Source organism: Marmota monax, unplaced genomic scaffold (assembly GCF_021218885.2).
Source record: "Marmota monax isolate L192 unplaced genomic scaffold, Marmota_monax_Labrador192_F-V1.1 WCK01_AAM20220418_F8-fsc00069, whole genome shotgun sequence".
Lineage (NCBI taxonomy): Eukaryota > Metazoa > Chordata > Mammalia > Rodentia > Sciuridae > Marmota > Marmota monax.
In genome coordinates, this window is record NW_026695243.1 from 6,447,043 (window position 1) to 6,472,695 (window position 25,653).

Sequence of the window (25,653 nt, forward strand, 5' to 3'; positions counted from 1 at the left end):
GTTAGAAATATGTGAAGAAATTGACAGAATTACAACTGTAGAAAGGATGGAGATGCTTGGAAGAAAGAATATCATTTAAGAGATTAGTGTGAAAAATAAAAAAGGTTAGTGTGTTGCTGTGTATAACAAATTACCACAAATACAGTTGCTTATAAGCCAGCATTTATTATCTAACAGTTTCTGTGGATCTGGAGTTCAGGCATAACTGAATTGTATCTGGATCCTCTGCTTGGGGTCTCACAGTCTTTGGTCAAGGTGTTGACTGGGATGTATTCTCATCTGGAATCTTGACTCTGGAAGAATCCGCTTCCTCCAAGCAGATTCATGTTCAAGCATTCATGTTGTTGGCAGAAGTTATTTCATCATGACATATGACTGAGGGCCCTGGCCTCTTACTGGCCTCCAGTCAACTACAGGTTCTAGAGTCTGACCACAGTTCTGTTGTGATCTTCTTGTTAAGCAGTTCACAACTAGCTATTTTCTTCTTCTAGACTATAGGAGAGTCACTAGTCAGCTGAGATGGAGTCTTATGTAAGGAAACATAATTGCAGGAAAGATATCCTGTCACTCTTGTCATATTCCTCTGGTTAGAAGTAAGTCAAAGGTTTCATCTGCATTCAGTGGAGGGGATTACACAGGGTGAATATGGAAAATGTATTATATCCATACAATCAAACTTATTGATTTGTCAATTTCATTGATTGGCATTGATTCATCAATGATTACCTGAGTGTGCCTCCATTGTGGTATTGAAAAAATTAGTATAAGGAGAACGTGGCGCACTCCTATAATCCCAGTGATTCGGGAGGCTGAGGTAGAAGGATTGCAATAAAAAAAACCCAACCAGATAAACAAAAAGAATTGGAAATGAGTAGAAAGCTGATTTATTAGTTCCTATAACATCAGAAAACATGCCTTAAATATTTTAGTAATAGTTTTATTGAGGAATAATACATATACCATAAAATTCATCCTTTTGGTTTTTATTTCAGGGTCTTGAGTACTTTCAACAAATTGAACAATTAGCCTTACCATCTGATTTTAGAATATTTTTATTTCCCCAAAAACCCATACTCAAAAATGAGTTACTTTCCATCATCTTTTTCTTAGTTCCTGGCAGCCTCTGATCATTCTGTCTATAAAACATCATGTTTGGGGCTGAGGATGTGGCTCAAGCGGTAGCGCGCTCATCTGGCATGCGTGCGGCCCGGGTTCGATCCTCAGCACCACATACAAACAAAGATGTTGTGTCCGCCGAAAAGCTAAAAAATAAATATTAAAAAAATTCTCTCTCTCTCTCCACTCTCTCTTTAAAAAAAAAAAAAAATCATGTTTGGCTTTCCTTACTTAGCACGATCATTTTAAGGTTCATCCTGTAGTGTGAGTCAGTATTTTATTCCATTTTATGAGTGAATAATATTTGATTGTATGGATATAACACATTTTCCATATTCACCAATTGCTGGGTGTTTGGTTGCTTCGATTTTGTGGTTATTATGAATAATATTGCTGTGAATGTTTGTATGTAAGTATGTTTTTGTTTACTTGGTCACATGATAGATTTTTGTTTAATGTTTTGAAGAACCAGAAAACCATTTTCAAAACAGCTGCACCATTTTTTATATTCCCACCAGCAATGTATTAGCATTCCCATTTCTCTCTCTCCTTACTAACGTGTTTAGATTGTGTGTTTCAGATTATATCCATTATGTGAAGTGGCATCTCATTGTAGTTGTATTACATTTCTATAATAATTAATGTTGCTGAATATGTTTTTATATGCTTATTGGCCATTTCTAAATCATCTTTGGGAAAATGACCTAATTTTTATATGTGGTCTTTCAATATGGATTTCTCTGAATAATTATATGAAAAGAAAAGTCAGTTAAAGACCTCTTTTTTTTTTAAAGAGAGAGAGAGAGAGAATTTTTAAATATTTATTGTTTTAGTTCTTGGCAGACACAACATCTTTGTTTGTATGTGGTGCTGAGGATCGAACCCGGGCTGCACGCATGCCAGGCAAGCACACTACCACTTGAGCCACATCCCCAGCCCTAAAGACCTCTTTTGTTGTTCTACTCCTTGTGCTTAAAAACAAAACCCAACAAATCCCACCCATGTCCTCATTTATATAGTTACGTGTGTTGATATGGACAATGGGGAGATACACAGATAACTGTTATTTTTTCTTTTCTTTCTTTCCTTTTCTTCTATTTTTTTTTTTTTTTGATTGATTGATTGAACCCAGGGGTGCTTTATCACCGAGCTACATCCCCAGCCCTTTTATAAATATTTTATTTTGAGACAGGATCTTGATAAGCCAATTAAATTGCCTTGAACTTGGGATTCTCCTGCCTCAGCTTCCTGAGTCGCTGTGATTACAGGCTTGTGCCATTGCACCCAGGCCAATAAATAAACATTCTATTGAATATCGAGCATTTCCCCTCAATATTGTCTCTGCCTTCATTGCATAGTTGAATTGAATTCAAGCTAAATTGTTCTGATTTTTTAATGGCGTATAATGAATTACCCTAAAATTATTGGTGCATAGCAATAGTACTTTTAGTATTTTTCATGATTTCAGGATTTCCTGTGTTCATCTAGGTGGCTGTTGATTGGAGTATGGCATACAGTTGCAGTCAAATGGTGACTGAGACTTTAGTCATCTTGAAGACCTCCTCACGCATGTGCCTGATGGTTGTCAGCTGGAACTTCCCCAAGGTTCTCAGCCTAAGCACTTATATGTAGCCTGGGCTTGATTCTAAGAATGAGTGTCCCAAGAAGACCAGGCAGATGCTATGGGTCTTTTTTATGACCTAGCTTTAGAAGTCACAAAGCGTCATTTCCAACATAGTCACAGGTCTGCCCAAATTCAGAGGAGAAAACATCAGCCGTACAACTGGGGAGGAACATCAGTGTAACATTTTAAGAAGAGAATGTAGGATATGAGAACTTTCTGTGGCCATGTTTGAAAATAGAATCTGCACACTGTGTGTGTATGTATATATATATATATATATATATATATATATATATATATATATATATATATATATATATATGAAACTTCAGTTAAAATGGCTGGATAATGTTCCATCAGAAGAACATGGTAATTTAACAAGTCTTTAATTGTAGAATTGGCAGGTCATTTTAAAGACACTATTATGCATTTGTTCATCAGATATTTACTATGTGTCAGTTGAGTCACCAGAGTACAGTAGGGAATAAACTGATAAGGAAGGCTCTAGAGGTGTTTATTTTTTGTGGAAGGAGCAGAAAATAAATTGAATTTGTAAACTAGTAAATATTCAGATGCTCTAAATCAAGGGTTGGGGAAGGTCTTTAAGAGGATGACACTTAGGCTAAGATCTGAATAATGAGGAACAAGTCATGTGAAAATCAGGGTCATGAACAAACATTCCAAGGGAGGATACAGGTGGTGAAAAAGCCCAAAGACTGAAAAGATTGGCTGATGTGTGTAAGCAAGTTAGATGAAGGTGGGAGCGTATGAGAAATGAGGTTGGAGAGGTAGGCAGAAACCAGATCATATAAATCTTTGCAAACCAAGGGAAAGAAGTTTAGACTGTATTCTTCCTTTTATGGGAAGCCATTGGAGGGTGGTGGTAGTTGTCACATACTCCACCCCCACCCCTCAATCAAAGCAGAGTTAACTGTGTGCTAGGGGCCACGGGGCCACAGGGCCACAGAGTGCTGGCCACTCCCTGTCTGGTACCTGGATTACCCCTGGCCTCTACCCCTTGCTGGCCACCCATGGCTTCCCTTCCCCCAGGCTCCAGCCCTTCTCTGCCAGGGACACAGGACAGTTCAGTAGTAGTAAGTGTAGTCACATTAGTATGCAATCTCAAGCTCTTTTCATCTGGTACATCTGAAATTCAGTGTATTCTTTTTTTTTTTTTTTAAGAACTTAACCTTTATTTTGTGCATTTTTTTTTTTTTAATGTGATGCCTTACCTGTGATAGGCAAGTGCTCTATCACTGAACTACAGCCCCAGCCCCTAGGTGTATTCTTTTTAAACAACTCTCTCTTCCTCTCCATAGCCCCCGTCAACCCCCATTCTTTCTACGAATTTGACTATTCTAGGTTCCTTATATAAGTTGAAGCATACACTATTTGTCTTCTGTGACTGGCTTATTTCACTTAGCATGATGTCCTCAAGAGTCATTCATATTCTTTTTAAGGCTGAATAATATTCCATTATTTGACATATCAAACATTGTGTTTATCCATTCATCCATAGATGGGCACTTGGGCTGTCTCTACTTTTTTTCTTAAATCCCTACAGTACTGGGAATTGAATCCAGGGCCTAAGGAACATGCTCAGCAAGTGCTGTACCACTGAGCTACATCCCCAGCTCTTTTTATTTTTGAGATAAGATCTTGCTAAGTTGCCCAGACTGGCCTGGAATTTTTTTCCCTGACCTTGAATTTGCATTCTTCCTGCCTCAGCCTTCTGAGTTGCTGGAATTATAGGCAGGCATCCACATTTATCTTAAATAAATAAATAAAACCAATTCTTTACTCCTTTTGACTTTTTGAACAACCCTGCTGTGACCATGGATATACAAATACCTCAAGACATTGCTGTCGGTTCTTTTGGGTATATATACCCAGAAGTGTGGATCAGATGGTAATTTCATTTTTAACATTTTGAGGAGCTGTCATACTCTTTTCCGTAGTGGCTATACCATTTTACATTTCTACCAATAGTGCAAGAGGATTTTGATTTTTTTCCCCCACATTTTTCCCATTACTCATTACTTTGTTTTTTCCCTTGTGATTGGTGAGGTTGAGCATCTTTTCATTTGCTTGTTGGTTGTTGGCCATTTGTTATGCATCTTCTTTGGAGAAATGTCTGTTCAAGACTTCTGCCAGTTTTATTTATTTATCTTAAATATTTTTTTAGTTGGACACAATACCTTTATTTTTACTTATTTATTTTTATGTGGTGCTGAGGATCTAACCCAGGGCCTCGCACGGGTTAGGCGAGTGCTCTACTGCTGAGCCACAACCCCAGCCCCTGCCAGTTTTAAATAAGGTTCTTTTTTTTTTTTTTTCCTGTTTATTTGTAGGAGTTTTTGGGTATTTTGATTTTAATCCCCTATTAAACATGATTTTCATATTTTCACCCATTTTATAGATTACTTTCTCTTTTGTTGAATGTGTACTTTCATACACAGGCATGTTTAATTTTTATGTAATCCAGTTTGTCTAAATTTTGTATTGTAGCCTGTGTGTTTGGTGTCATATGCAAGAATTCATTGCCAAATCCAAATCCAATAACATAAAGCTTTTTTGCCCTTGTGTTTTTCCTAAAAAAAGTTCTATAATTTTAGCTTTCGGTTTAGGTCTTTGACCTATTTTGAGTTAATTTTTGTATGTGGTTTGAAGGATCCAGTTTCTTCTTTTGCGTGTGAACATCCAGTTTTCCTAGCTGTTGAAAAGTTGTCCTGTCTTTACTAAATAGTTTTAGCATCCTTGTGGAAAATCATTTGACCATACATCTGTAGGTTTATTTCTGAGCTGTTTATATTCTATGCCATTGTACCACATCATTTTTTATTATTGTAGCTTTGTAATGAGCTTTGATAGGTTATTTCTTAAATCTATATTATTTATTACATTAGAATTACTGTGTCTAAGGATATGGGCAACTTTTAGTCATTGTCTCTTTATATTTTTCACAAATTCATATGTGTCAGTTTTTGTTTCTGCCTAAACTGTATGAGAACATTTGTCTCATTTTCTTTTGACATCATTGAATATTATACATAGTGTCATTTGCTTTATAAATATGATTGATAAGAAATTGTGTCTGTTATTAAACTAATATTTATTGTAACTAACATTAGAACTACTGAGATTTTATAGATTTCATGTTTATTAGACATTTAGATTTCTCTTTTTTTCTTTTGAATTGTGTCTTTTTTGCACATATTTTCTCTTCTATGGGATATTCCTTTTTGTCATCACTTTATAGGGGACATTAAATCTGGTGTATTTGCAGAAATTTTTCCATATTGCCTTTTAATTTTTAAGTGATTTTTATCTTATTCAAAGAAATTCTTCATTTAAAGAAATTAAAGTGATTTGGAGGGCCAAAACTATCAAGTGTGTTCCTTTAAAATATGCCTTATTTTATGTTTAGGAAGTTGGTCTCCATTTAGATATTGATTGTGTTTTCTTAGTTTTATTAACTTTGTATCCTTTCTGAGCTATCTGAAATTTATTTAGTACATAGTATTATGTGTTTCTAAATAGTTCCCACCTTGCTTTATTGTGAAATATCTTGCATAATTAGAAATATGATGTAGTAATATATATTTTGATATTATTGCTGACATTCTTTTGGTGATCTTTAAAATATCTTTTCTTGTTAAGTTTATTTTGTTTTTATTTATGAAACACTTGTAAAAAATAAGCAGGGGACTGATGCATAAACTTCCTGTGGGAGCTTAAATGATATACTCACTCCCTAAAGAATTGTGATACTTTAAGTGTTTTATTTAGGGTTATGGTTTCTGTTTTGTGATGCAGAGTAGAATTTTGCTCAGGCAACACGTTTCCTTTTTTATCTGAGATATGCAGTCTGGGAAGGCCTGTGGCATAGGGAGGAAGGCTCAAGGTTTGTGGAGAGTTGCCACATATTACAAATGTCTGTGCAAAACCATAGGTTAGGCAGGGTTCTACATTTCATGAATAGAAGATGCTAGAATTTTACAGCAGTATGTGTCATGCTCTCCAGATTGACTCTCCAGATAAATGACATCCCTTAGGATTCTCTAGGGTAAAGTCTGTTCCTCATCAAACATAGTGGAAGTAACCAGATGAACACTGGTCCACTAAGAGAGCATTCTGTTTCTTGGATCTTAAATTTCAGATTCTCTCATGCCCATGAATTTCTTCTTAGCAATTGCTTTTGCATTGTTTTCCCCTAAGTGAAGGAATTAATTTGCTTCTGTTTATTTTTTTAATATTTATTTCTTAGTTTTTGGTGGACACAACATCTTTATTTTATGCGATGCTGAGGATCGAATCCAGCGCCCCGCACATGCCAGGCGAGCATGTTACCGCTTGAGCCACATCCTCAGCCCGTGCTTGGTACCATCCTTTTTTTCTTGAAGCATATATGCAAATATAGTCAAATATTAAGTCCTTTTTTAACTGACTTTTCAAGTTACATTTTCCTTTAATTCCTAGTTTTTATTTCCTCTCAATTGTACCTGACCAGTTTTGTCTTGTTTTCTCAGGCACTTCTGTGGGACTCCCTAGGTATCTCTTCTGAGGCTTACCCCTTCAGCCAGTCCTTTGACCTAAGGCCTATGGGTCACCAGCTTTTTATGAACAGCTATTGCTGTTCTCACTAATGTTCCTTTGGCTTAAGTTTGGACCCAGTTCCTAGGTTATGGCATTTAATAAACTATAGTAAGTCTCAAGGATTTAGCAGGTAGACATTATAACAAAGAGAACTTAAAAACTGGATATGAAATATGTCTGCTCTCAAAATATATTGGCCTGTTTGGCTTCAGGGCTTTTCTCTCTCTAGGGCTTGATTTGCTGCTGTCTTTAGGGTTATACTTTCTTTTCAGAGAAAGTTGGCATAAACACTGCTTGCTGTTTCCTACTCCAGAAACTTTTTAAACTTCTAAAATTAGCTCTCTGCTCAATATAAATACTTTATAAACTTCTTCCATTTACTCTAGAAAGTTTACTTTTATTGATATATTTTCAAATGTATACCAACATATACATATATAAAAGAATATTTATGATATTTTTGTAATTGCAAAATCACTAAAAATAACCTAAATATAAGACACGATTTTTTTAAAAAAATTTTTATTTGTTGATGGACCTTTATTTTATTTGCTTATTTATATGGTTCTAGGAATTGAAACCAGCCTTACATGTATGAGGCAAGCACTCTACCACTGAGCTACAACTCCAGCCTTAAGACAAGATTTTAAAAACAAAGGGTGGCTCATTCCTAACAATGAAATAGTAGGCTTTGTTGAAAAGAATAACCTAGATCTATATGTGGTAAACTTTTCTGTGCCTCTTACTGTCCAGTGGATTTGGCTGATGACTTCGGCCTGAATTTGCTTTACCCCTTCACACTTTTACTGCCATAGAGCTTTCCTCCATTACCCCAGTTGCCGCAGTGCGCAGTGGGGTTCCTGTCATCTCTCACCCGTATGGTGGAAACAACCATCTAACCACTCTCCCACCTCAAAGCCAGAAAACTCAGTGGACTTGGATTTTGGTGAACCTTTGCTGCCCCCTTCTGGTGTTTGGCAGGTGTTATCACTTCTGGGTGAAACTGATAATGCAGATTATTTTATAGTAGGTCAAGTCTTGGTATGCTAGTAGATACTGCTTAGCCAGTACATCTTTGCCCTCGGAGCAGCTTCGTCATATTAGGTTCTTTTAGCTGGTTTTGGTGGAAGGAAGGAAACTCTTAGGAGATTGAGCAGAGAACTAACTTTAGGGAAAAGTTTCAAGTTTACTTTTTATCTTCTTTTTCAATCTTTTCACTGCCTACTTTCCTTTGTTTTTGTACTTCTCCTTGGAAATTTACTGCTAAGAAGAATGGAGTTCCCACTGCTATAAAATGTTGACATATCATTAATTGAACTATTTACTGAACACATGGCATGTCCTAGACACTTTGCCAGATTCAGTGAGAGTTCTTGGCTTCAAGGAGTTTTTCCTGTGTGTTAGGCACAGAGTCAATTAAATACACAGTTTCAAGACAGCATGATTAATACTATGTTAGAACACACAGGAGAGGCCACTAACTCAGGAATAGTCGTTGGGATTATTGGAGTGAGGTTTTAGTCAGGACACTTGACGGTGGATTAATGACAGAACGGCTCTATTCCTGATAGCATAACCAATGGGGAACTATCTGCATTAGTAAAGATCAGGTACTTCTAGTAGGAAGGCAATTCTCTGCCCAGCATCTATTTTGGCATTTTCCCTCTACAGGAAAGGTTCTTCAGCTTCTAGACAAATGATTAACTTTATCTGTGGCTCTTTAATCATGGCTTTCAATATCTTACAACAGAATATAGCCCTCTTTCTATCTTTGTACATTGTGTCATCCACCATTCCCCAAACTTGCATATCTGTGATAGACAAAGCAGAAATGAGAACTGCCCTTGAGCGTACATCGAACAGGGAAATAGACATTTAATAAATACTTCAAGGTGTTACGATAGAAATGTATGAAGGGACAAGAAAGAGCCTATAGCCTTATAGTCACTGTTTTTGTAAAATGATCCTTCAGATAATCATTATTTTGATTTTCTTGATGTCTAGAAAGGCAGAATTGATCACAAAATTTATATTTGCTGTTTGACAGTTATTAAGTAGCATTTATGTGAAATTTGTTTATAATCATTGTTTATGCCATATGCTTGAAAATGTACTTACAGCAGCAGTACCCTTCATGATTCAGAGATGGTTTTCCATAAGCAGATTGTGAATTTCAGAATGAGATCTTCCTTAGAATATGTACTAAGGTTGTAGTTGGTTTTCCTTAGAAATAAACAGAAAATCTAACTGGATACTTAAAGTAATTTAATTTCAAATACAGTTGGCTAACCAATGAATTCTCCCAAACATGTAACAGAGTCATAACACCAATCTTACAACAGTGCATCTAGAGAATAGGAAAGAGAGAGAGAATACTCCCTGAATAACTAAAAACTCTTTTTTTTTTTAAAGAGAGAGAGAGAGAGAGAGAATGAATTTTAATTTTTATTTTTTAGTTTTCGGCGGACACAACATCTTTGTTTGTATGTGGTGCTGAGGATCGAACCCGGCCGCACGCATGCCAGGCGAGCGCACTACCGCTTGAGCCACATCCCTAGCTCATAACTAAAATCTTTGTAATAAAACTTGACAAGGACATTCAAAAATGGAAAATTACCACTAGCTCACTTAAGAATACAAATGTAAAATTCTAAACAAAATATTCATAAGCCAAACCCATCAGTATATTAAAAGGATAATGCAATAATACCAAAATTGATTTACTAGGAAAATAAAATTGGCCTAACAGCCAAAAACCAGTCTAAATCATACATTAACAGAAATCATAATTATGAATTGCAGAAAAATTTGACAAAAATGCTAATTTTTAATAAACCTTACCAAATTTGAACCAACTCCCTGAATTTGCTAAAGGGTTGTACAAAAAACCACTGCAAATCTAATACTTAAAAATTGAAAGTTTCCACTTGAGATTTGGAATAAGAAAAAAGATAACTGCTCTCACCATGACTCTTTAGCTTAGGACTGCTTTAGCTTAGGACTAGAGGTCCTAAGCAGTGCAGTAAGACCAGAAAATGAAAATGTTGAAAAGAAATTCAACAGTCATTGTTTTCTGCTAAATAGTATTTAAACAAGATTATGTAAATTAAAAAATTCAAAAAGTTTTTGAGATGAACTATTGTAATTTATAATTGAATTGTGTATTTTTTTAAGAACAAATCCAAGAACTAAAATATGCAGCACTACTGCAGAATACTGTGAAAGATTATTTTAAAAAATTAAAGATTAAATGGAAGGATGCATCTGACTCATAGATAAGAAGTATTATGAAGATATCAGTATTATGAAGATATCAGTACCCCTTCATTTGTCTCTTCAGCAAGTTTCCCGTGTTCTTTTCCTCTATCCTGCCTTTGAATTCTTATTCTAAAATTCCCGTGGAAATTTTTTTAAAAGCCATGGTACTTTTTAGGGGGTACTAAAAAAGACAACCTGTGCTAACTCATAAAAAGAGGTCTTATAAAACAACAGTAATTGTGATAGTGTGGTATTGGCACAAGAATGAATTGATTAGTAGAATAGACTGCTGAGCCCAGAAACAAACCCATGGGTATATAGATACTTGGTTTTTTAGCCGAGGAGCAGTTGGAAACAACAGTTGTTTTTTTTTTTTTCATTGTGATGCTGTGTCAAACAGATGTCCACACGGAACAAAAGCAAAAACCAGCTTTGTTACCACTTTACCAAAAACCAGTTCCTGGTCATGTATAGACCTAAATGTGAAAAGGGATGTGTAAAAACTCTAAGAAAATAATATGGGAAAATATCTTTATGATCCAAGTGTAGAGGAAGGTTTTTTGTTATTTTTTTCTTTTTTCCTTCTTTTTTGGTGTGTGTGTGTGTGTGTATGTATGTATGTATTGCTTGGGGTGGGGGGAAGCTAACCCTTGCTGCACATGCTAGGCAAGCATTCTATTACTGAATTATATCCCCAGCCTGGCAAGTTTCTTTTCCTTTCCTTACATCCCTTCCCCACCCACATCCACCCACCACTTTGTCTTTCTGTTTTTCTTCCTTCCTTTTTTTGTAAGTGCTCAATTCAGGTATTCTAGGCATTTGCTCTATCTTTGAGCTACATTCCAAGCCTCTGGAGGATTTCTTAAACAGGATAACAACAATAGACAAACCCCAAACAACTTTTCAAGTGGGAAAAATTAATGGTGTGTTTCTTTTGTTAGGAGTGATCAAGAAAAACATGATGATTCTCCCTCTGGAGAATCACTCTTTGTGGAGATTTAGAATTGAAGACATTTAGATTGCTTTTTTTCCTTTTGAATTGTGTCTTTTTGCACATATTTTCTCTTCTATGGGGGTATTCTTTTTTGTCATCACTAATTTTTTTTTTTTTAATTTTTTATTGTGGGTTGTTCAAAACATTACAAATTTCTTGACATATCATATTCCACACTTTGATTCAAGTGGGTTATGAACTCCCACCTTCACCCCATACACAGAATGCAGAATCACATCAGTTACACATCCATTGATTTACATATTGCCATACTAGTGTCTGTTGTGCTCCGCTGCCTTTCCCATCCTCCACCCTCCCCCCTCCCCACCTCTCCCCTCCCCTCCCCTCCTCTCTCTCTACCCCCTCCACTGTATAACCCTGAGGGTCTCCTTCCATTTCCATGCAATTTCCCTTCTCTCTCCCTTTCCCTCCCACCTCTCATCCCTGTTAAATGTTAATCATCTTCTCCTGCTCTTCGTCCCTACTCTGATCTTAGTTACTCTCCTTATATCAAAGAAGACATTTGGCATTTGTTTTTTAGGGATTGGCTAGCTTCACTTAGCATAATCTGCTCTAATGCCATCCATTTCCCTGTAAATTCTATGATTTTGTCATTTTTTTAATGCAGAGTAATACTCCATTGTGTATAAATGCCACATTTTTTTTTATCCATTCGTCTATTGAAGGGCATCTAGGTTGGTTCCACAGTCTTGCTATTGTGAACTGTGCTGCTATGAACATCGATGTAGCAGTGTCCCTGTAGCATGCTCTTTTTAGGTCTTTAGGGAATAGACCAAGAAGGGGAATAGCTGGGTCAAATGGTGGCTCCATTCCCAGCTTTCCAAGAAATCTCCATACTGCTTTCCAAATTGGCTGCACCAATCTGCAGTCCCACCAGCAATGTACAAGTGTACCCTTTTCCCCACATCCTCGCCAGCACTTGTTGTTGTTTGACTTCATAATGGCTGCCAATCTTACTGGAGTGAGATGGTATCTTAGGGTGGTTTTGATTTGCATTTCTCTGACAGCTAGAGATGGTGAGCATTTTTTCATGTACTTGTTGATTGACTATATGTCCTCCTCTGAGAAGTGTCTGTTCAGGTCCTTGGCCCATTTGTTGATTGGGTTGTTTGTTCTCTTATTGTCTAATTTTTTGAGTTCTTTGTATACTCTGGATATTAGGGCTCTATCTGAAGTGTGAGGAGTAAAGATTTGTTCCCAGGATGTAGGCTCCCTATTTACCTCTCTTATTGTTTCTTTTGCTGAGAAAAAACTTTTTAGTTTGAGTAAGTCCCATTTGTTGATTCTAGTTATTAACTTTTGTGCTATGGGTGTCCTATTGAGGAATTTGGAGCCCGACCCCACCGACTGTAGATCGTAGCCAACTTTTTCTTCTATCAGACGGCGCGTCTCTGATTTGATATCAAGCTCCTTGATCCATTTTGAATTCACTTTTGGTCATCACTAATTTTTAAGTGATTTTTATTTTATTCAAAGAAATTATTCATTTAAAGAAAGTGATTTGGAGGGCCAAATCTATTGGTGTGTTCCTTTAAAATATGCCTTATTTTAAGTTTTAGGAAGTTGGTCTCCATTCAGATATTTATTGTGTTTTCTTAGCTCAGAAAGGATACAAAGTTAATAAAACTATCTGAAATTTATTTAGTACATAGTATTATGTGTTTCTAAATAGTTCCCACCTAGCTTTATTGTGAAATATCTTGCATAATTAGAAATATGATGTAGTAATATATATTTTTAATATTATTGCTGACATTCTTTTGGTGACCTTTTAAATGTCATTTCCTATTAAGTTTATTTTGTTTTTATTTATGAAACACTTGTAACAAATAAGCAGGGGACTGATATATAAACTTCACTTGGTGATTAATTCTAAAATTATGTGCATTTCAGTGTGGTGGCAGATACCTAAATTAAGTTTTGTGATGGCTGCTGTTATTCTTGTGTATTAAGAATGGCAGAACTCAAGGATCAACAATCTCATTAACTACCAGACTCATTCGAAGGCATTTAAATATTTTCCTATTTGGTAAGCAGGTTTGGTTTTGGTTTGTTTTTATTTTAAAAGCTTAAATATTTTCCTATCTCCAGCTGAACAATTTTTTAGTAGGCATTCACAGTTGTAAAGAGCAATAAAACCAGTTGTAAAGGGCAGTCTTAAATTCTCAAAAAGCTCTTGCTACAGCAACTACTTTTCCTACAAATGCTATGCTGTCCCCTAACCATATGTGCCTCTTAAACGGATTTTCATCAGTTCACTAGTTGTACTAGCCACAATCTAAGTGCTCAGTAGATACATGTAGCTAGCTAGTAGCTACCTTTAGGATAGTGCAGATGTAGAACATTTCTATCATTGTAGAAAGCTTTACTAAATATTTCTCCAACAGGATTTTTTACCTTTGTGGACAGACATCAAGTAAAATTTTGATTGAACAGTTAGTTGTTGAGGAGCTGCTCTGATAGAATTTAATCCTTGTCATTTAGTTGTTGAAATTGACCTACCTTAAAAGCCTATTTGCCCACTGGGTACTAGCACTAGATTTTTTGGTTAAGGAATCTTTAAAGAAATTGTAGTAGAAACTTCAAACTATCCAACCTGGAGTTGTGGCAGCATTATTTACATCTTGACAGACTTTGCAGGTTAAGCTCTCAGAGCTCAGTTAAGATCTTAACTGTTTGAAAGGTTTTCAAGGAGTTTTCCTCACAAAAGGTTGACTGAATGGCAGAAAAATTCACTTAAGCTTATGGGTGAGGAACTAAAGACAGCTGTTAAGAGGTTTTGGCTCTGTGATTAGCACAGAAATCCACCTTTTATAATTGATAATTTACCTTCCATTTCCCAATTTTCTTCTCCCTTTTCCCATAAAATAGCCCATATCCAAGCATGAAGGAAAAGGTGTTTCAGGGTGGTCGGCATTATGCATGAAAAGCTTTCTGTTTTAGCTGAGATTCTGATGGAAGAGCTGTAATGTGAGGCAAATCCACAGCAGTGAAGTGGGAAATGTTGAGGAACCCAACGCTTAGAAATGAATTATACTGGGTGCACCTAAAGGTGTGATTGAGACTTTAACTGAGCCATCGAGTGAAAAAAAAAAAAAAATGTTATCTCCAAGCTGGCTATTTTGAAAGACTGGCAGAGAATTTGGGGGAAGAGTCAGCTAGATAACTCTACATTAAAAAGAGTGTAGGGATCCGATGAGGGGGATATATGTTCATAGGGGCCTGTTATCTCATTTCAGCTTTCCTTTGCCCTGGAATTAGTTTGCACTTGCTGTTTGGTTTCAGATCTGGTGCTTTATTGTGATATGGAAGACAAATGTACACGGTTATTTCCTTCATAAATAGAATGTACAAGGTTTAGAGGGTTCTGAAACATCAGTTTAGCTTGATTCCCTCATTTCTTACTTTGAGGCAGCTGAGGTCCAGAGAGGGAAGGAAACAGGTTTAAGTAATGCCCAAAGAATTAGAACTTTGGTGTTCTGACTGGACCTAGTCACCTTTAAAATATGTTAACCATCTTCCAGTCGTGGTGGCGCTTGCCTTTATAATCCCAGCACCTGGGGAGATTAATAGGCAGGAGGATTGCCAAATTCAAAGCCGGCCTCAACAATTTAGCGAGATCCTAAAACATACAAAACCCCACTGGGCAAGTGGCTCACAAGTACCCCTGCGTTCAATTCCTAGTACCCCCGCCCCCCAAAAAAAGAAAACCTCACCATCCTTGTAGGAATCTTCTACTTTTAAAAGCCCCCGTCTTCTGTGATGCTCTCCCCAATTCCTCCCTCCCCACTACAATACCATTTAACAATTTTTATCATTTATTGTGCTTTTATGAATAGTCTTCTCTCTTGGATCTTGGACATTTTCGGGAACCAAGCCTACTTCAGTCCGCATCCTTATTTTCACACTCTGCAGCAAGGTTTGAATAACTATCAGGCCTGTGAAGCTTTAGTCCAAGTTGGGTTCCAACCAGCTTGCTCCCTTGCGAGACAATTTTGTCTATATCAATAAAAACTTCCATTCTCTTGGGCCACAGAATACATATTTGAGAATTCGATTAGGTTATTGTTTGCTGAATTTTGGAGTGGTAGGTACCGAGCAACAGTAACAACATACCTAGGAGAAAATGAATTGGGCAGCACTGCCCGAGCACCCGCGCAGAGGGCTGGGGCGGGGCTGCGCAGTGGTGCTGCGCGTCAGACTCTGTTGCCGGAACTGGTTCTGAGCGCGCTGAGACGCGCGCTGCCCCGCCCCCGCGGGGTGGAAACAAAGGGGACTCGGCACAGCGAGTAGGGCTGAGGGGGAAAGGGGCGGAGCGCTCAGGCGGTCTCGCGCTCTGGGCTTGCTAGGTTTGTGTCGGAGAGGGGGCAGGGCGCGCGCGGGGCGGGGGCGGGGGCAACATCCAGAAATGGGAGGGGCGTCGCTGCGCACGCAGCGGAAAACAGTGCGCCAGTGCGCCGGCGCGCGGCGAGACCGGGTCCGCGAGGGCCGAGGCTGGGTGCGGTGGGGCGGGGTCCCCTCGTGCAGCGGTGCGGCAGTGGCGAAGCCCCGGGCGGTTGGGGCGCAGGGCGGAGAGAATGGGGCGTCCAAGGTGTTAGACGGCTCTCAGCTCTCGGTGTGCAGCCGTCGTTTCTTGGCGCGGCCCGTGTGATGGTGCCCGGAGGAAGGAAGCGCCGTGACAGCGCCTCAGTCAGAGCCCGGGTTCCGGGGGTGAGGAGGCCCGGGGACGGCGGAGCTGGCGAGCTGGCCGCTGGCTGGGCGAGCGGTCACAATAGGAGGCGGCGGCCCAGCAGGAAGCCGCGGGAGCAGCCCCGCAGGGCGGAGCCTCCCCTCACAGGTACTGGCAGCAATGGCCGTTGGTTCCCGCGCGAGGGCGGGACGGGCCTCGGGCCGGTGGTAGCCGTGAGGAGGTTTGGCCCGAGTGCCCCAGCTCTCTTTGTTCCCGCAGCGGCGGCGAGGAGTGCGAGCTCAGCTAGCTTGAGCGCCGGCCCTCTGCCGCCTGGCAGATGGCCCCGCTCTCTCGCTCCCTCCCTCTTTGCCGAGGCGCAGGTGTAATGATGTCACCCAGGAGAACGCAGAACCCGGTCGCAGGGGTTCTCTTCTCCCGGCCTTCTGCCCCCTCGGGTTTCTGGACGGTCTGCGTTTTGTTCTCAGGGGATGGAAGTTCTTCCTTTCAGGGCTGAAGAATGAGAGAGGTTGGTTTTTGAAACTGGAGTTTTTCAGGTTATTGAGATCTAAAGAGAATAAAGTTTTTGTTTTGGTGTGTACTGCTTGTAAGGGAGGGAGATTTTCTTTGTGTTGCAAAAATGATATGTGATGTTAATAAGTAAAAGTTGAGTATGCTAATTCTTCCACCATAAATAGAAGTGAATACTTAAATGTAATCATTGCTAGCATCTTATGAATTGCCTTTTTTTTCCCTTCATAAGCCGTGGATTTAACAGAAAAGTAAAATGTGTTCAACGCTTATACATGCTCATCATACTAATTTATTATCTTACAATTCCAAGCCTGCCACATCAATATGGCTTTGTTTGCAGGTACTGTTGTAACATGTTTACCATAGTTCCTTTAAATAGCAACGAGATCTTTTAATTTAGGCTTCAAACAAAATCCACTCATGGTTTTTACCGGCAGAATTAAAACCAAAGCGAAATTGTTCAGGAACAGGATCTAAAGAAGGAATGCAACTGACACAGACGTCAACAATGGAAACCTAAATATGTGGGTATGGAAAGGTGGAGCACTTGATATTAAAATTTATAACTTGAATTTTAACTAGGAGTATTATTTCTTCAGTTAGCCCTTACCTGAGTTCCTCCTGCCTTATAACTTATATAATGCATTTCACACTTTGAAAACTTAGTCATAAATCTACACATTTATAAGGGTCCCTTTAAAGTCAATTCCTATAATATTCTCTTTAGATTCATTTCTAAGAGAATTGGAGGTTTTAAAGACTATAATTGAATATGTTCTGCAACCGACTAGCCACTTGGACCTCAGGTCCTCCAAAATAAGAAAGAACTGGACTTTTGGGCCCTCCACCTCTGATACCTTTTATAGCTAACCTAAATCGGCAAGTAGATACTGAGAATTTTCTGTGCTAAAACATTCTGACTTATGAGGAAAAGTAAACAGAATGACGTAGTCTGACATAATTGAATCTGGTAGCATCATAATGTAGAATGTAGGTCTATTGTGTTCTCTTTGCCAACAGCAGCAAATGGGCAAAAACCTAAACTTTTTAAAAGCACTGTTTTTTACCCAGTTCTTACTCTTTCTTAGGCTGCATGTAAAATATAGAGAGAAATCAAGATAAAAATTGATGAAATGATCAGTTGCTTGGTCAGTATGGAAAGACCTAGTTTATCTGTCTTAGCGGGGCAGCGTTGCACATGCCTATAATCCCAGTAGCTCTGGAGGCTTAGGATGGAAAGTTCAAGGCCAGCCTAGGCCATTTATTGAAGCCCTTAGCAACTTAAGCAAGACTCTCTCAAAATAAAAAGGGCTGGGGATGTTGCTTAGTGGTTAAACACTCCTGGGTTCAATCACTAGTACAAAGGAAAAAAAAAAGATTATAAAGATTATCTATCTACTAGTTTGTTTCATCTATTTCTCTTTGTTTCATGCTGCCCCTAGTTTGGTTTAGGCACTCCCATTTTGTAATTCATCTTGCTGGGAAGATAATTCTCTGTCAGTTTTTATTGTGCCATGGTGTCTGGGTTATTTTACTGATTTTCTGGTTTCCTGCTAAATTCACATATCAAATGACAACAGTTTCATTCCTGTTCCATTGTAGTTAACCTATAGTTCACTTTTTCTCTGCTTAAGAGCAGTCAGATTGTAAGCATCCATTTGGAAGATGTAGTTCTGTTCTAGTTTATTCATAGGAAATGTTAAATACCTAAGAAGGCACTGTTAATCTAGAGGATATAAAGCAAATGCTTGAACTCTGTAGTAAATTAATGAGAAAGAAATTTGGAGTAAACAAGAAGAGGGATCATGTGTATAGTCTCATTGTTTTCCAAACTTGCAAATATCTCCCCTCCCGTTATTTTATGGAACTCTGGACTAGGGAAAGGAAGTGCAAGGAGGTGGAGTACATGTCTATTTTCATTCATCTTGGTTTTGCCTTGCTCCCAGAAAGACATAGGTCCATTTAGTTTCCTTTAACTCAAAAGTGGGAATAATAGTTTATTTTTAGAAAGAATTGCCAGTATTGGGCAGTAGTGAGTAATGATCATCCCTGAGGTAGATAGTACAGTTTTTTTTTTTTTTAATGGTTTTCCCCTAGCCTATTAGCTTTTCAAAAATAATTTTCAGAGAACTTTTGACAGTTGAATAAAAGTAATAGAATGATTTTATTTCTTTTATCATCTCAATTGTGTGCCATTGGTATTTATGTGTGTTTGTAGGAAAAATAACTGAGCCACATTCCTAGACCTTTTTGCTTTTTATTTTGAGACATCCACTCACAAAGCTGCTGAAGCTGTCCTTGATCTTTGGACTTCAGCTTTTCAGAATTAGAGTCTTGGTTCTTTTTTTTTTCTTTCTTTCTTTTTTTTAAAAATCATAAATATCCATAAATTTGATCAGTCTTTTTAAAAGCAGCTTTATTGAGTGGTAAAATTATAGACCATAAAATCCACTTGGTAATCGATTGATTGATAGGAGTTGGGCTACTGGGAATTGAATCCAGGGTGCTTTATCACCAAGCTATAGTCCCAGCCCTTTTTATTTATTTTTTTAAAACATTTATTTATTTATGTATCTTTAGTTTTAGGCAGACAGGTTATTTTGTTTTTATGTGGTGCTGAGGATCGAACCCAGTGCCTCACGCATGCTAGGCGAGCGCGCTACCACTGAGCCACAACCCCAGCCCCCCCCCCCCCTTTTATTTTTTATTTTGAGATGGGGTCTTGCCAAGTTGCTTAGGACCTCCCTTGGTTGCTGAGGTTGGCTTTGAACTTGGGATTCTCCTGTCTGAGCCAGTGCCCCACTTAATTCATTGACTTTGGTTAAATTTTACAGAGTTGTGCAGCCATCAACACAGTCCAATTTTAGAATATTTTTATCATCCCCTCAAAATTCCTGTACCCATCCAAACCAGTCTTTTGCATGGCTTGAGGAGGCACACATTCCTGGCTCCAACGTCCTTTCCCCTGCTCCACTAGTAAAATCCTCTTGGAAAATTATGCTTCCAAAAAGTAAAAGCTAAAGAAACTTTTGCTTTAGGCCTAGTGATACAACTGTACTCAAAGCAACAGTGAGGTCTAAATTCTTTCTCAGAATGGTAGGGGGGAATATCCCAGCAACAGGCACAGTACAAATGAATATCTCAGTGATTTATCTTGTCTCAATTTGATGAGGTGGACTTGTGGACAACAACTGGCTTTTGTTATTTTTTGTTTTGCGGTGCATCCTAGGCACTCACTTTCCCCAGCACAATCACTGACTTAAGTGGTGATCTGCAGGTGAGCTTTTCCCCTGTCCTGATCAAAACTTTCTGCTTGTCTTATTCTAACCAGATTCATTAAAAAACATTAAAAAAAAAAAAAAAAAAAGGCAGGCTATGCTATTATTTGGTTACTTTGGAAGATTACTCTTTCAGTAGTTGAGTTCCTGCTTTAATATACTCTTTTAGGTGAAAGTGACATGCTGAATATGACATGGAGATTTGGTGTGCTTTTTTAGTTTTTATTAAGATATTTATGTACCTTTAATTTATTCATTTATTTATATGCAGTGCTGAGAATCTAACTCAGTGTCTCCTACATGCTAGGCAAGTGCTCATCACACCCACATCCCTACCCTTTAGAGTGAATTCTTGGTTTTTCTTCATAATCTTCTAAATTTTTATCTAAAATTTATGAGATTCCAGGAACTTAACCCCAATTTTTAAAAAAATATATTTATTTATGTATATATTTGTGAAAAAATTTTTTATGTGGCACTGAGGATCGAGCCTAGTGATTCACACATGCCAGGCAAGCCTCTATTGCTGAGCCACAACTCCAGCTCCTTAACCCCAATCTTAATCATAACATTTACATGATTTTGTTCCTCTCTTACTTAATAGCATATGCATTTTTATTGCTATTTTTAATGGCTATGTAATAGTTCACCAAACTGGTGCACTGTAATTTTTCTTAGCAAATGCTTACTAAACATTAAGCTTTTGTGGTACATTGGTGTATGCCTGTAATCCCAGTGGCTGGGGAGCTGAGATGGGGATCACAAGTTCAAAGCCAGCCTCAGCAATTTAGGAAGAACCTGAGCAATTTAGCAGGCAAGATCCTGTCTCAAAGTAAAAATTGAGAAGAGCTGGGGATGTGGCTCAGTGGCTAAGTGCCCCTGGGTTTAATCCCCAGTACCAAAACAAACAAAAAGCATTAAGCTTACTTTTAAATTGTTGGTGGTATTGTGTTATGATGATGAATACATTTGTTCATGTTGCTTTTTCCTTATTTTGGAGCATAACAGAATTTATCAGATTAAAGATTGCAGATGCAGATTTTAGGTATACTTTTCAAATTGTTCATAAAATCTGCCAAATTGCTTCCCAAGAGTTTAACATTTGCTCTCATGGAAACATGAGAATATTTGGAATCTTAAGACAAGTTGGATTTCATTGTGTAGATGCCAAGACTTGGACCTAGAGGATTAAGGACTGGCTAGAGGCAACACTAAGCCCTTGACTCCTTTTCATCTGATGTTTTTTCTTTTTTGTATTCGGTTTTGATTGAGTGCTTTTGACCAGCCCATATGCTGCTAGTAACAGTGAACAATTATTTTTTTCTTCTGTGGAGTATTATGGCCAGTTTGGAGAAGGCAGTTTATTTAAGCCTTTGAGCACTTTGTTCTGTAGAAAGTGCATTATTTTAGTGCTGTCCTCTAGGGGTCATGTACTTACAAATCCTGTGCCTCACCTTTTTTGGGAAAATGTAAATGAATGAAGAAGAAAGCTGTTATCAGAAGCAGTTTTAGAAGGAATAAGTTCTGGACAATGTCTCCTAAATTCTGTAATTTTTAGCACATTAACTGATAATAATTATCAAACTCTCCAAGAAAAAGATTAAATTAAATTGTTGATTATATATGACTACCAAAACAGAAAGGCAACATTAAAAGTTGTTCTGAAAATAACAAGTATTGGGGCTTAAAAAGTTAAACTGGTTTTTGCAAACAGTCTTGTGAAACTGAGGTTCCCCCCCCGCATTATGTTGGGGTAATTACTCATACGGTTATATGTAAGTAAACATCAAAACCAAGAAACTCTAGGAGTTAGACGTAATCCTGTCTCAGGGATATTTCCATGGCTGTGCTTTTGCAAGTACAGGTTGCATCCTGAGAATAGGTTGAACAGTTATTTTATATTCTCCATGTTCTCCATATTCCCTAAGAATAGGTTGAAGTTAACCAAATCTTTGTAATGCTCAATAGTTTCCAGGCTAGAAAAAAATACTCATCAATTTTCAGGTATACTTTAACATTATGTATGTTTGTATGTATGTATTTGGGGGGGGGGGTGCCAAGGATTTAATTCAGAGGCACTTGACCACTGAGCCACATCCCAGCCCTGTTTTGTATTTTATTTAGAGCTGGCTTTGAATTTGAGGTCTTCCTGCCTCAGCCTCCCAAGATGCTAGGATTACAGGTGTGTGCCACTGCACCCATCTTAACCTTACAAGTTTAACTGAGGAAGAATTAGTGAAAACTTATCTAAAACAATTTATAAGGAAACACACTTATTATTTTTAAGTAGCTCTTGTGGAATAATTGTTACTAACCAAAGAAAATTATAAAGAAGAATGTTTCTTTTAAAGATTAAACTAAAAGATAGTTTAGTACATTGAGTATGAACCTTAGTGTATGATGGACTTGGGTTCAGATTATATAATTTTGCTGTTTTTGAGGTATGTGGCTTTAAGCAAGTTGGTTAAACCTAATATATAGTGCATAAATATTAGCCCAGTTCAGTTCCTGGTGTGAAGTTAGCCATTACCAGATTGAGATTTGATTTGTTTTTCTGGCACTGGGGATGGAACCTAGAAGTTCTCTACCACTGAGCCACATCTCAGCCCTTTTTATTTTTAGATAAGGTCTCACTGAGTTACTCAGGATGGTCTTGAACTTGCCTCTACCTCCCAAGTTGTTGGGGTTACAGGCATGCCACAACTCGCCAGCCAAATTGAAGTTTTAAAAACTCCTGTATGCTTAAATTTAAAATACCTTTATTCTTTCATAATTAAATTCTGGAGAAACTTCCTTCCCTTGAGTTTGGAGCAAAAAATTTTATCCTAGTTTTATATACACGTTAATTTTATGTGGTTTATTACAGATTACCACAAATCTGTTATAAAACACAAAATCTATAATGTTACAATTTCCATATATCAGGAGTCTTGGTATGAGTTGTCTGCTGGACCCCCTGCTCTAGTAAGTGTTCCAGCTCCTAGACACTGCTGTCAGGTCCCTACCATATTGCCTCCTTTGTATCCCTTTGCACAGTGTAGTAGCTTGGTTTGAAGGGTTAGTAAAGACCCTCTTCAGGTTCAAGAATGGCTCAGTTCCTTTTCTTCAAGAACTTTCTTTGATGAAGTTGGGCCCACCCAGGATATCTCCCTCTTGATCAACTTAAAATTGACTGACATTAGCATATGAAATCTGTCTTATTTACAGTCTTGTCCATATATAAGATCGAAGGGTTGTACCTGAAGTGGAAATCTTGGGGGGGCACCTTTTGCCTAACATATATATACCCAAAATGTTTTGTATATCATTTTATCTGGTGGAGGTGGGGGGCTTGATCAAGCTTATCTATGGTTTTGTCCTATACTTATTTTAACTACATGATTTGAATGTAGCTTTCTTCCACCGTATTTTAGTCCTCCCTTTTTGTAGACAGTTGGAGCTTCTGACCAAAGGAGGCTGTTTTGAGTAGGATAGAATATGCTTGAAAATATTAAGGCCACAGGGGCCTAGTTTGTTTTATTGTTGTTGTTATGTATTTTTTGTTTATATGTGACCAAAATCTTAAATTTTTAGAGGAGCAAAGAATGGAAGAGAGAAAACCTGACCCCTGATTTGTTTTCCTAAACAACTACTGGCACTAGCATTTTGTAAGACTCTTTGACTTGATTGTTGAAGGCAAATAACCTTATTTAAGCACACTACAAAATTTATTTACTATACAAATTAAAAGCATTAGATTACAGAGAAACATTTTGAGAGAAAATTGCTTTGAGATGATAAAAACATTCCTTAGATTGAGCGAGGAGCCAGGAATTTTGAAAATACCACCTCTTTCTAGGAAATCTTTTCTTACTACTCTTACCCTCAGATCAGCTGGGGCTTCTTACCTGTGTTCTATATTTGCCTCATTTAAATATTATACTATAGTTGACTGCTTGCATCTGTTAATTAGAATAAAGCTTACTGAAGGGTAGGATTCATGTTTTATCTTTATACCTTTCTTAGAACACTTAGCTCGTGGGAGGGAATCAGAAAATATTCCTTGATTGAGTGATATATACTTTATAGTGTTACAGAGGTAAACTTAAGCTCATGTCCAAAAATTTTGTGTCGCAAATTAATAAATTCTAAAATACTTGCCCTTGTGATTTGCTTTTATTCCTAGGAGGGTATTTTAAAGTATTTTTACTCTTATTAGTGGACATGGTTATGTTTACCAGGCTCATGGCAAGCAAGAAAAAAGGTTATAAAAGAACTAAGGAAAGTTATTACAGCAAGGGTATTAATATAATAAACATTCCACTGCTTTCCTTCTCCAACTTCTTCCTTATTCTCTAGCCATACTGAACATTTTGCAATTTCCTGACTATACTATGGTCTTTTGCCAATTGTCCTAGTTTATAACATGTACTATTAAGGTACTTACACTATATAGTGATTTACTTTTGTTTTCTTTTTATTTTGCAGTACAAGGGATTAAATCCAGGGCCTTGTTCATACTGGACAAGTGCTCTACCACTGAGCTGTATCCCCAGCCCTTTTGTAACATACTTCTCAGTGGTAGGAAATCATGCCTTTCTTTCTGGTCTAGTGCCTGTCAAATAGACACTTCAATAAATATGAATAAATGAGGCAATGAAACTCTAAAACACAAGACAGTGTTAAACTATGTGATATTTAGTGTGGAAACAAATATATAAACCTCAACCACCAAGGAGAATTTCACCCTCACGGTAGAGTAGAACAGGTTGTGTGCATGATTTTTTATTTTTATTTTTTTGGTACTGGGGATTGAACTCAGAGCCACTCAACTACTGAGCCACATCCCCAGCCCTGGTTTTTGTTTTGTTTTGTTTTGTTTGTTTGTTTTATTTAGAGACAGGGTCTCACTGAGTTGCTTAGCACCTTGCTTTTGCTGAGGCTGGCTTTGAACTCGCAATCGTCCTGCCTCAGCCTCCCAAGCCACTGGGATTACAAGCATGCACCACTATGCCTAGCAGTGTGCATGATTTTTAAGGTACTATAAACATATTTAAATATGAGGAGATTGAACCCAGGGAACTTTACCAGAGTTAACCTCTAGTTTTTTTATTTTTATTTATTCATTCATTTATTTTGATAGAGTCTCACTAACTTGCCTGGTCTGACCTCAAACTTGCACACCTACTGCCTCAGCCTCCCAAGTAGCTGGGATTACAGGTGTGTACCACCACAAGCATTTAAAAAGAAGTTTATTTACTTTGGGGCTTATGATCTTATCCTTTATTCCTTAAGAAAATCTCTAGGCTTATGTTGAGAGAGCAAAGATTACCAGTTAAACAAGGTTGCTATATATCATATGGTATACAGTCATATGTAAGATAGCTATAGAAGTTTTACCACGAATATTGTCAAGAATCCTATGCGTGATCATTTGGAAGGTTATCTAAAAGTAGAATGAGGGGAAAAAATTGTTAGTCTAGGCACACACATTGTTAGTCTAGGCATTCTATACTTAAGATATGTAATACCACCTCAAGTTTTCTTAACATGAAATCTAACCTTTAGGATTTCAGAATTAACATCA

At 37.7% G+C, this 25,653-nt stretch overlaps 1 protein-coding gene across 4 annotated transcripts in view; it reads left to right on the forward strand.

Moving 5' to 3' along the window:
• Positions 1-25,653, forward strand: part of Rnf38 (ring finger protein 38) — a 127,396-nt gene that overhangs the window by 55,325 nt on the left and 46,418 nt on the right. For 2 of the 4 annotated variants that reach the window (XM_046457331.2, XM_046457332.2), the window contains exon 1: positions 16,536-16,804. The exons of the other annotated variants lie outside the window; for them this stretch is intronic. In XM_046457331.2, coding sequence (XP_046313287.1) covers positions 16,796-16,804 — 9 coding nt within the window. In that variant the 5' untranslated portion in view covers positions 16,536-16,795. Of the gene's footprint in view, positions 1-16,535; positions 16,805-25,653 lie in introns of those variants that run through there. 4 annotated transcript variants of the gene reach the window in all.